Source organism: Lepidothrix coronata, unplaced genomic scaffold (assembly GCF_001604755.1).
Source record: "Lepidothrix coronata isolate B3197 unplaced genomic scaffold, Lepidothrix_coronata-1.0 Scaffold85, whole genome shotgun sequence".
Taxonomy (NCBI): Eukaryota; Metazoa; Chordata; class Aves; order Passeriformes; family Pipridae; genus Lepidothrix; species Lepidothrix coronata.
In genome coordinates this window covers 3,056,795-3,067,749 of record NW_016690265.1, presented here as the reverse complement: position 1 = coordinate 3,067,749, position 10,955 = coordinate 3,056,795, and the positions used below count along the sequence as shown (strand labels likewise).

The following is a 10,955-nucleotide window of genomic DNA, read 5'->3' as shown; positions in this document are numbered from 1 at the left end:
GCTGAGGTTCATCCACAGGTCCTGAGGGAGCTGGCAGACGAAGTTGCTAGGCCACTCTCCATGGTTTTGGAAAGTGGTGGCAGTCAGGTGAAGTCCTCGCTGACCGGGAAAAGGGCAATCCAAACCAACAGACCAGCGGGACTGGCCCCAACACTGAGCCCTGGGTGACACCACTGGTGACCGGCCATCAGGTGGATGTCAGTGCGGTCACCACCACACCCTGGGAGCCGCCATCCCGTCTCGCCAGGCAGGGACAGCGGAATGCCCTGCGCAGAGCACGGAGCACCTCCCTGAAGAGAGAGGGCCGCTGTGCTGAGACAGCTATTGGTGAGGGTTTGACTTGCCAATGCTCAAAAGACTGTCTGTCCCACGCCAGCAAGTCATCCTCCCTGCAAGTGGCCCCCTCTGATGGCCTGCTGTTCCTGGGAGTTCTTCTTTGAGCTGTGTCTCGTTGGAAAAAGTCCTTCTTCCTTCAAGTGCAGCTGCAGGTGGTAAGGGCACATCCGAGACTGCGCCCAGCAGCTCAGTCTGTAGAGGTGGAGGTGGATGTGCCTGATGAATAGTCCCAGGGCTCTGCCCATGCCTCAGATGGGAAGGACACAGAGCTAGTTGCTCCCCCAGTACTCCAGCTTTGGGCTGTGTTTTCGTGCCCTTGGCACCGCTCTAAGAGGCTGGAGTTGTCCCAGAGACTCTTGTCCTCTGACCAGGCCCCCTCCTCGGTCTGTGGCAGGGGCAGGACTGTCTCCGTTGCTGCCCCTGCCCACTGCCCACTGCGAGCTTCCAGCTGGCTGGGCGAGGGGCTGGCGGGGCAGCAGGGGCTGTGCAGGGCAGCTGCCTGGCTCTCTGCCCCTGCTGCTGGGGCTGTTGCCAGCATGGCTGCGTCCAGGCCTTGAGCTGGGTGCTGCTGTTCTCCCCGCTGCTGGCCCCGTCGCCAGATCACAGCTGCAATCCTGCTCAGGGTGGCACGTGCCATGCGCTGCAGCGTGTCCAGCATGGCGGGGCAGCAGCCTCTGGGGCGCTGCAGGGCAGTAGCTGTTGGCTGGTGGTGCCTGGGACCTGCCGGGGCAGGAGATGTGCTGTGCAGGTCCCCGACTGCCTCTTCTGCCGCCCTTGCGCAGATGATGCAGGGACATTTGGGCCCTTCCTGGCCAGCAGGCTGAGGCTCCAGCAGGACCGGTATGAGGGAGGGTTTGACCCAGATGGTGTAGATTTTGATGACTTCCCCTTTCTTCTCTGCCAGCTCCTTGTTGTGGCTGTCTTCTTGCTGGGACAGTGGTTGGTGTGTGTTTTCTTCCCCGCGGGACTCTCTGGAGACCTCTGGGAGCCCTGCCCACTGCCCACTGAGAGCTGACAGCTGGCTTGGTGAGGGGCTGTGGGGGCAGGCGTCCGGGCTCGGGGCCTGTGGCCTGATGTAAGGGCTGGTGAGGCATGGGCGAACTGGGGCACAGGCTGTCCGTGTGGGCGCTTGAAGGTCCCAGGGCTCTGACCATGCCTCACGTGGCATGGGCACGGGGAGCCTCTTTTCTCTACTCCTCCAGCTTTGGTCTCCGCTGCATTCTTCTTGGGGCAGCTCTAGGAGGCTGCAGATGTCTGAGAGCTCCTCAGACCAGGCCCCATCCTCAGTCGGTGCCACTGGGAGGACGGCCTTGGCTGCTGTCCCTGCCCACTGCCCACTGAGAGCTTCCAGGTCACTTGGCAAGGGGCTGAGGGTGCAGCGGTCTGGAAACTCGTCCGGAGTGGGGGTCTTTGCCCTGGCGTAAGAGCTTGTGATAGTGACACCTGGGCCATGGACTGTGGTTGTGTCTGCTTGAGAGTTCCTGGGCTCTGCCCATGCCTGGCACGGGAGGGATGCTGAGCTACATTCTTGCCCACTACTCCAGCTTTCCTCTGTGCTTTCATCCCCCGTTGACAGCTCTAAGAGGCTGGAAATATGCCAGAGACTCTCGTCCTCGGACAAGGCCTCATCCTCGATCTCTGCCGCTGGCAGCACTGCCCCTGCTGCTGCCCCAGCCCACTGCCCACTGAGGGCTTCTGGATGGCTTGGGAAGGGGCTGGGGGGACAGCAGGGGCTTTGCAGGACAGAGTCCTGCCTCTCTGACCCTGCTGCTGTGGATGTTCCTGCTGTCACTACCTCCATACCTGGTTTTACCTCCCTCTGTGGCTCCGGCTTCTGGTCACGTCGCCAGATCCCAACCGCAAGCCTGCGCCAGGTGGCGCGTGCCACGCGCTGCAGTGTGTCCAGCACAGCGCGGCCGCAGCCTCTGGGGCTGTGTGGGGCAGCTGCCTGGCTCTCTGCCCCTGCCGCTCTTACCTGCTCAGCCATTGCAGCAGAAGAGGTGCTGTTCTCCTCTTCCTGCGCTGCTGCCTGCGTCTGCCAGTTGTCCACCTGTGGCGAGGAGGAGGAGGAGAAGGCGGTGTGAGATGGAGGCGGTTGCCATGGCACGTCAGGCCTCTCCGTGCCTGCAAGCCCAGCCCTGGTACCAAGGCAGCTCTCTACTACCCCATCCTTCACCTTGTGCTTCCTCTGACAGCTCGACAGCCACTTGCGTGGCTGCAAGTTGGTGAACTTCTTCCTTTTCCACATCTTCCACGTCGGCTACTTCCTCTGCCGCTGAGGTCCCTGAGAGAGATGCTGTCTCTTGAGACAGATGCTCTCCTGGGAGAAAGAGGGTACTGCAGGGCTCTGCCCTCCTTAAATAGCCTCCCGGGCAGGGCGGGGCCCCGCACTGTCACAATGGCCTGTGTGCCCAAGGAGGCCCTGCATCACAAAGGGCCCCGGCAATGCACTGCTGTCACAATGGGCCATTTCCCGGCACCCCTAGGACAGCAGTGCAGGGGGCACACAACTGGCTGCAGCTGGCTGGAACTAGTTGGAACCGGCTGTGCCCGGCACAAGGCTCCCCCGCTTTCCCATCACAGACGCTCCAGCCGGCCCCAGCCAACAGCTCCCGCACGGCCTCGGTGCCCACGGCCTCCCCAGAGTTCAGCCCTGTCTGCATCCAGCAGCTGGCGGTGCCACCACCCTGGGCAGCCAGCCGTGGCCATGGCATGTCCCAGGGTCAGAGAGACAAGTTACTTGTGGGTAGAATTGCCTTGTTAAGAGTAAGAAAGGGCAAAAGTTAAGAAAGAAGAGAAGAGAAGAAAAGCCAAAAGGAGGGCCAAGAACCTCAGGGAAAGGGCATCTCTTTAGTTTGTTGGGAGAAGAACTCCAATGAGCTTTATCATGACTTTCAAAGCAGCAGGCACCCGGCCCTCTCCTCTGCGTTCCTCCTCGCCCTCTCTCCAGCACGCTGCCTCCCATCTGATGACGACGTCTGCATGCAACAGGCAACGGGGGCTTGCACAGCAGCTTCAGAGCAGGCAGATGGCCCAACAGCCTGCGGCCCTTCCAGTCAGCCCTCTCCGGCACTGCCGGCCGGGATCCCCCCACTCACAGGCCCAGCCCTGCATGGCCACACTGCCCCAGCCCGCAGCAGGACTTCCCCCTCCCGTCCACGCATCCCTCCCTCCGCCCCAGGCAGCGCCCTTCTCCTTCGGCCCACCCAACACACGCTGGCCCCAGCAACCAAAAGGCTTGGGTCTGCAGGAGGTTTTTTCCCCCAAAATTAAAGACTAGATCGTGACAAAAATAACAAGTCCTTATGATTGGTCAAACCAAGACTTTTATTTTCACCTGTTAAGAAAACCCTTTGCTTACCAGCAGAGTCCAACACAGATGGGCAGACAGACTCAAATACAATTAAATACAGGAAAAACTGAACTATATACAGCAAGACAGACATCTACATATTATAAAGAGTTTTTTCCTGTATCTATGAGTTCTTGCCAATGCAAAACATTACTGAAACTCAAGTATATTCAGATTTTTTTCTTTTTTCCCCTTAAAAAGAAAGGATGTAATGAATTTCCTATTTTTTTCCATTTACTGAGGCATAATATTCATTTTGAGATGCACAAAATTTGTGGCACTTCACAGGGTACACAAAAGCTAAAAATGTTCTGTCTTGTTATTTTATAGTTTATGATATCTAAATTTCAATTAAATCTATTTATGGAGACACTAACTGTAAAGTGTTATTTACATGGAGGGAGTTGTGCAAAGTCATTTAGGCTATGGCTAGTACACTGTGAAAGATGCATGGTTAAGGAACTCACCCTCATCCCCAGAAGTAATCCCTTAAATCCTCTTTTGATCGTTTTTCTCATGGAGCAGTCACCCAAGGAAAACTGGCCATAATTTAGTATTATTTGTTTCTTAAGCTACTTGGAGAAAGCTGTTCCTGTGACCCTTAAGGGTCTTGACTGTTTTAATGTTGGATTTTTTCTTTTCACGCAGTTAATGCTTTAAGCATTGACTATCTGCTTTTTGGGACACAAATGCAGCCGTCACTGTCACCACACTACCCTAAGACAGCCGTAGTCCTTGCCTGTAGTTTACATTACCAGTGGGAGCACACAGGAACTGAATGTGTGTAACTTTGTAGGAGTCACCGTACTGCCACAATGCAGAAACTGCATATTCCTGCTAACAGTGCTGAACCAAAGCTATTCCAAACCAGGGTGGGGAAGGTACTGCATTTCTTCAGACAGCCTTTACAGAACAAAACTCTGATTACTATATCCAGAAACATCCATAAACATCCTCATTAAAAAAAAAAAAAGAAAGAAATCAACTTTACTTTGGGTTGCAAACTTCAAGAAAGATCTTGAAACAGCTAATTACAAGAGCTGCTGTAATTAAAGACTTCCTACAGATCCCTAGGACAGGTTAGCAAAGACACATCCTACAGTTGTGCTGCACCAGGGCACAGAATGGTTCTTATAATGGTTTCCATAATCAACCAACTGCCAAAAGGTGTCCAAGGTTAATTCTGGACTTTTTCACAGATATGCCTACTGCAAATGTGGATCATAAAACACTGATTTTAATCATCTTGTCTACATAAACCTGTTTGTATCGGCTCATCTGCATCAGCTTGCACATTTAGTAACAGACTTGAAGCATTTAGAACTGAGTTCTGGGGTGAAAAAAAAGTGACTTGATAACAGTACATAAACTGGTGTATTCCTGCCTTCTGAAATAGAGGAATTCTCTCTCCTAGGACATATACCCGCCTTCTCTTCTTTTTTAAAAATACACACTTAAAGAAAGCTGGGCAACCCTCAGGGCAAAGAGTGATTAAACTTGTCTCTCAAAAAGCTGGCAAGTTAACATTGCTACCAAACACCTTCCAAAGCCTCCGCTTCCTAAATCCACGGCAGTACGGTTATTTAATTTTCAATCCTATGCACCAGGCTACAACCAGTCAGGTATCAGTGTAACAACCAGAGAGAACAGCAAAGCAAACACACTCAAAGCATTAAACAGGGAACAGCTGACACAGTAAGAAGATCTGTAGGGAGTTTGGTATTCACCTGACAAGAGGACAGCATACAGTTTGCTTCTTATTCATCACTAGGAAGCCTAGAGAAGTCTATATTCTCATTAGTTATTAGGAGAGAGTGTTACAGCACAGCAGTAAACCCAAGAGACCACCTCATCATGTTAGAAAATAAATTCAGTGTTTGGATTCAAATACAGGAATTCTTGGCAGTTAAAACAATCAAAGAAGTATTTTCACATTGTACATGTTGCAACGTTTCTACGTATTTTAGATCTCATGGAGTTCATAAAAACATCTACATGTTCAAGCCTTCTGCTCAAAACACCTGACTGCTGGTCAACAGCAGGTTATTTTATTGCATAACCTTCATTGTCAATTTAAGCCTTGTTTATGAAAACACAAGCCATCACTACAGAACTTACTCTACTTGGGCAAAGATGACATGCAGGAAAGTAAGAGTCGTGGACTTCTTATAGGACAAAAACAAAAGTGTAATTAAATGATAAATTGCTAATCTGTCTTCTGAAAAGGAAACTATTTCATATCTATATGTGATGGTGGGAATAATTTATAGAGTAAGAAAAAACAAAATATTCAGCCCCCCTCATTTTTTAGCATTAGAAAAAGTAGAAGAAAATTGATTAACTGCTTCCTTCCTGGTCTAGGCTGCTGGTCGAGTTTATAGACAGTCATTGATAAAACATTATAACAAGGAACATAAAAAGAAGCAGCTTGGACCATAAAAAAAAGTTGTCTAGATACATACAAGTCGTTCTTCAAAAAAAAACCAAAACAATTTTATTTGGATTTGTGCACAACCTGTTGCTCTTTAAATCTTCGAAGCACTGAAAACATGACATTTTCCCCCAAAATCCATTGAGACTGTCCTGAGAAGTAAAAGTACTCATATATAAATGGGATGATATTGTCTGTGAGTGAGTTTCTTCCTGCAGGTTGGGCAAGAGTTGGCATTCCTAAGGGAATCACGGAGGCACTGACTGCAGAAGACATGGCCACATTTTGTTGACACAATCAGTCGTCCACTTTGCACAATCTGGAAGAAAGGAAACCACAAGAGGCACTGGAAGTAAAGAATTCAACTTTGCTGGTCTCCTGCCACCAGGTAAACAGGACTTGGATATCTGGAATTGTCTTTTACTCTTAGAATAATACTGAAGATCTTTCAGTGCCATCCTGGCAAAAGTTTCTCCCTCTATCCATGCCACCAAGAAGTGACTTGGAGTGACAAGTTAGTATGAGCTTCAAAACAAGCTCTGTGCTTCAAGTCAGATCTCTGCAACATCCCAAACAGGCCAGCTGAGTTGTGCAGCTCCCCCTCTGCCCCATTCTCCCTCCCACAAGACAGAAAGGATGACAGCATGTGGACTCTTACCTCTGAGTAGACATCCATGCAAATGGGACAGCTAACAGTACCAGACGGCCTTGTGGCAGAGAACAGAACAAGAAAGAACATGCAGCCATTAATCTCACTGCATGTCGGGCGTTCCCGACACACAAAATATCCCGTCACCATCTGAGCACAGACCAGCCTTGACACATTTCTTTTGAAGATCCCCATGTATCTTTAGCTTCCTCAGTTTGTGGCATGTAATAAGGAGTTTGGGTCTCCTTGTTCTAAGGGAAAGGTTTTCACTGGGGGGAAGATGCAGTCAGTCACCCTGCTCTAGCTCTAGAAGGGACAGCAGTCTCTAGCACTGGGCACCATAGGTACGGCCATCAACAACATCAGTAACAGCTCTGTAACAAAAGCATCTACCTGTGCCTTGGAAACAAGTCATTCTAGAAAGGGAAGAGGCTGTCAGAAATTCAAATATCCCCTGTTCTAATTTAGCAACACACACATTCCAAGAACTTCTCCTTATAAAATGGAGGGCAGCAACACACGAACATCAGGAGATACCAAAAAACAAATTTCCACTTCCAAGAAGGAAAGACCCACTCGGTGGCTGTTACCCAGCTGTGCTTACAGACGTCCCTGTGCTGCCTTCAGCCTCCAGGACAGCTCTACTGCACACACACTTGCCAAAGGGATACAGCTCAGCTGCCTAAGGAACATGTCCTAGCCCAACTGCTAAATATTATTCTCTATTAGAAAGAGTTTCCTGCTGCTTTTCTTTTGAAACCAATCTCTATTTTAAACTTTCAGACCTCTACCTTAAACACTTGGCTTTATGTCACGGCTCATGCTAAATCACAGTTTGTAATTTATTAATCACAGAGGAATAGAAAGCATAGGATAGCTTAAATTCAAGCAGGGAACCCTACTAACACCTACCCCTTGTTTAACCTACAAAATTTAACTCCACTAATTCTCCCATTTTTACTCCTCAAATTCTTTAGGCAGCAGCTATAATAGCACCTCAGTAACAAATCATGATTAATGATAATCTTCTTAGAAGGAAGAGGAGTCCAACACTACAGATGGCTCTGGCAATCTCCAGCACCAGGGAGGACCCTTTTGTCAATGTTAAATGCTGCAGCAGTGAATTCTTTCAGCCTCACCTACACAGAGCAGGAAGGCACAGTCTTTAACAGAGAAGCCTGAGGCTGAAGAAACAAACTAATATTTTTCATATTATCCAGTTAGTGGGATTTGTTCTCTGAAATACTGAACAACCAAAATTTAAACATCTATAAATCCACCATCAAAATGCACTATGAGTTAGAATAGTATAGGCCCTTTCAATGGCATATTTATGATCTGACACCCAGAAGTTCCATACTCAAGTTTTCTCTCACATTGCCTTTCAGTAATCCAAAAGGCTCAAAGCACACCAGCTTCATTAAATCCTGTACTTTTCCCCCCTCCAAAGAACCACTTTAAAAAAGTTTATACAACAATTCTTATGTCCTTTGTGTTCCCTAGTCACAGAAAACCCAAGTTCTCTTAATTAGTCTAACACATTACAGCAGGACTTTACTGTTTCTCTGCACAATGGGGTCTTTACTGACTGGAACAGCAAGATCCCTATCTCACATGCAGACATACCAGGGCTCCATAACATCCATGGGACAGAACAAGAACTGGCCATAAGAGCACAATCTCCACAATGGCCTTGCAAGGATACCTTGGGGAGGATGGCTGCTGCTTGGAGAAAGGCAGCAAGTGGCACAGTGTGCAAAACAAGCAGGGAATGCAGAAGCGTTTTTACTGGAATTTGCCAGGCTGCTGCCTGCCAGCCTTGTGATATCAAACCTCATCGACACCAACAAAAGTATTTCCATATCTAAAATAACTACTAGAGCTTTGTATAAAAAGCAAATGCGATACATTGTGAGCTATGGCCTGTGACTAATCCCCCTTCCTTGCCATATCCCCACACTCATCTTTAAGGCTGTATACAAAGTTGTACATCTGTCTTGGGCTGGCTTTTCATCCTGAAGTGGAAATGGTATCATTTGATCATCATGCAACGTGGGATGTTGTACTCATTGAAAGAGGGAACTAAGTGAAGGCTTCAAAGACAAGTCAGGCGATGGCCATACAAGTCAGTGCCGTCTGTATCAAAAGAAGCACAGCTCAGTGGTTGGTAGGTCATGAGGCATACGTACTTAGTGCTTTCAGTTTCCTCTTCCAGTGGTCCCAGTTCTCGAGACACTTTTTCGGTCACATACACATCATTATCTCTTGTTTCATCTTCATCATCGCTACTCAGTACACAGCTGTCCGACTGTCGCTGGCTTCTTAGTCTAAGATTTCTCCTTTGTCGTTGATTCTCTGCAATTTAATTTTTTAAGTTAGCTATACTATTATCTCTCTCTATCTGGAACTATCCTTGAAATGCAAGATTAGAAATAGTCTGTAAGGGTTCCTGTTTTAAATGGATCATACTCAGCTGGGTTAAAAGCAACCTTAAACAAACTAGTTTCCTAAATATTAAGGCTGAACACGTCCAAATATTGTGAATATTTTGCTACATACTGACAGAAAACGTTTGCACTCCTCCCCCTACAAACAGCTAAAACGGGACCTTAAAGATTCTCAGTGTCATGTTTCATGTAATTACACCACCTGTGAATCAATTTCCCCTGTAAAAAGAGGATACCCCTCCCAGTCCCTGCTGACAGAAACTGCTACCATCCTATGGTGAGGAACTGCAAAAGTCGCTGTGTGATAGGGAAGGGAGAAGACTGAAGTCAATAATCTCTCCCACTCCAGTGTCCATGTAAAAATAATCAAGCATTAATCAATTAAAATGACATAAAGAGTCACAAAATTAAAGTCCCTTCCTGCCTAAGTGTTCAGCTACAACTTTTAATGTCGGTACTTTTCACTTGCTCTTGCTTCATTTAGAGCACAGAACAGATTACATTCTAGGTAAGGAGCTGACAACATACTAATGCATGTCCAATAATATAATCAGAACAAGGCTGACAGATATAAAGGATTAACTTCTTTAGACCTGTAACTATTTTAATATCTAAAGTAATAGAAAACCCAACTTGTTAATTAACACTTGTTAATACTACTCTCTACAAAATTTGAAGCATGTTAGAGTAGATAATGAAACTGAATACTATGACCACAAATCACTTTCTCCTTAAGCTTCTTCACTGCAATACAGGTTAAACAAATCTTTTGACATTTTCTTTTTTATTCAAAGCTGATATTCCAGTGCTAATTAAAATTATGGTCAACTTGGGGCTTAAAGAAATTCTATTTTTGGAAAGTAAGAAGCAATTAAAACAGCTTTGATGTATTTTATTTCAGGTACTTTCTACAAGCTCTGATAGTGACTATGAAACACAGACTGGATTCATTCTCTTAAGACACCAGCTAGATGCTTTTATCAATATCCTTTGCCTTTTCCTAAATGCATTTTCAACTCATGCTGCTCAAGCTCATTGGAAAAGGCAAACAAAATAATAAGTCCATTTAAGACAATTCCATTACTAATTTTAAAACGTCCACTCACCTTCAACAATCTTGCATCAATACATATGGGAAAGAAGAGAAAACAAAATACAATTAGACTTTGTTGTGCACCCCTGGTATTACATACAAACACCAGTTAAGCAAAGCAGTTACAACAAAACAAGCTAAGAACGGTAGGCTATTGCTCTTGTTTTGACTAAGAATGTTAAAAGTATTATATTAACTGCTGCTCTCTAAACAACCAAGTGGATGCTGATGGTTCTGCTCCCGCTGCTCCAATGGGGTAGAAATAAAGGCAGCTTATGAACCTGAGCCCCCTCCTCCCTGCTCCCTCATTTCAGTTCCATGATTTATGGTTTCAGGCTGGTGGTGATTCTTTCCCTCTTTCTCCCCAAACAGGCCGATTCAGCAGTGATGTCCATAAATGCTTCATATGAGAGCAGCTGCTGAAGGAAAAAAAAAATAATCCCCAACCCACTGTTGTCTTTGGTGGAATTGGAGCAGGAGCAGTGCAATTGTGAAGTTTGAGGCCTTTCCTTTGCAAAGGCTAAGGAACAACCCCATCAAGAAGTACCCTGTCCTAGTTAGGACAGCTGAGACCAGTTCATCATAGTATGGGTGTAACCCAAAACTGTGTATTCTATAGCCTTCCATGCCATTTCCCAGAAACTGTT

At 47.0% G+C, this 10,955-nt stretch overlaps 2 protein-coding genes across 4 annotated transcripts in view; both read right to left on the bottom strand.

Moving 5' to 3' along the window:
* Nucleotides 1-6: 6 nt before the first annotated feature.
* On the bottom strand, nucleotides 7-2,691 carry LOC108500147. Of its 2 annotated transcripts, XM_017820739.1 has the most exons (3): nucleotides 2,513-2,691; nucleotides 767-2,386; nucleotides 7-724 (listed from the first exon to the last, which is right to left on the bottom strand). In XM_017820739.1, exons 1-3 carry the CDS (start codon nucleotides 2,582-2,584, stop codon nucleotides 524-526), a joined length of 1,893 nt encoding a protein of 630 aa, XP_017676228.1. In that variant the 5' UTR covers nucleotides 2,585-2,691; the 3' UTR covers nucleotides 7-523. The 2 variants fall into 2 exon arrangements, with proteins under 2 accessions (XP_017676228.1, XP_017676227.1); XM_017820738.1 differs by having other exon boundaries at nucleotides 7-2,386.
* A 951-nt stretch (nucleotides 2,692-3,642) lies between these two features.
* Nucleotides 3,643-10,955, bottom strand: part of RNF4 (ring finger protein 4) — a 15,938-nt gene continuing 8,625 nt past the window's right edge. For both annotated transcript variants that reach the window (XM_017820741.1, XM_017820740.1), the window contains exons 5-8: nucleotides 10,322-10,331; nucleotides 8,958-9,123; nucleotides 6,778-6,826; nucleotides 3,643-6,438 (exon numbers count right to left, since the gene is read on the bottom strand). In XM_017820741.1, coding sequence (XP_017676230.1) covers nucleotides 6,289-6,438; nucleotides 6,778-6,826; nucleotides 8,958-9,123; nucleotides 10,322-10,331 — 375 coding nt within the window. In that variant the 3' untranslated portion in view covers nucleotides 3,643-6,288. The remainder of the gene's footprint in view (nucleotides 6,439-6,777; nucleotides 6,827-8,957; nucleotides 9,124-10,321; nucleotides 10,332-10,955) is intronic.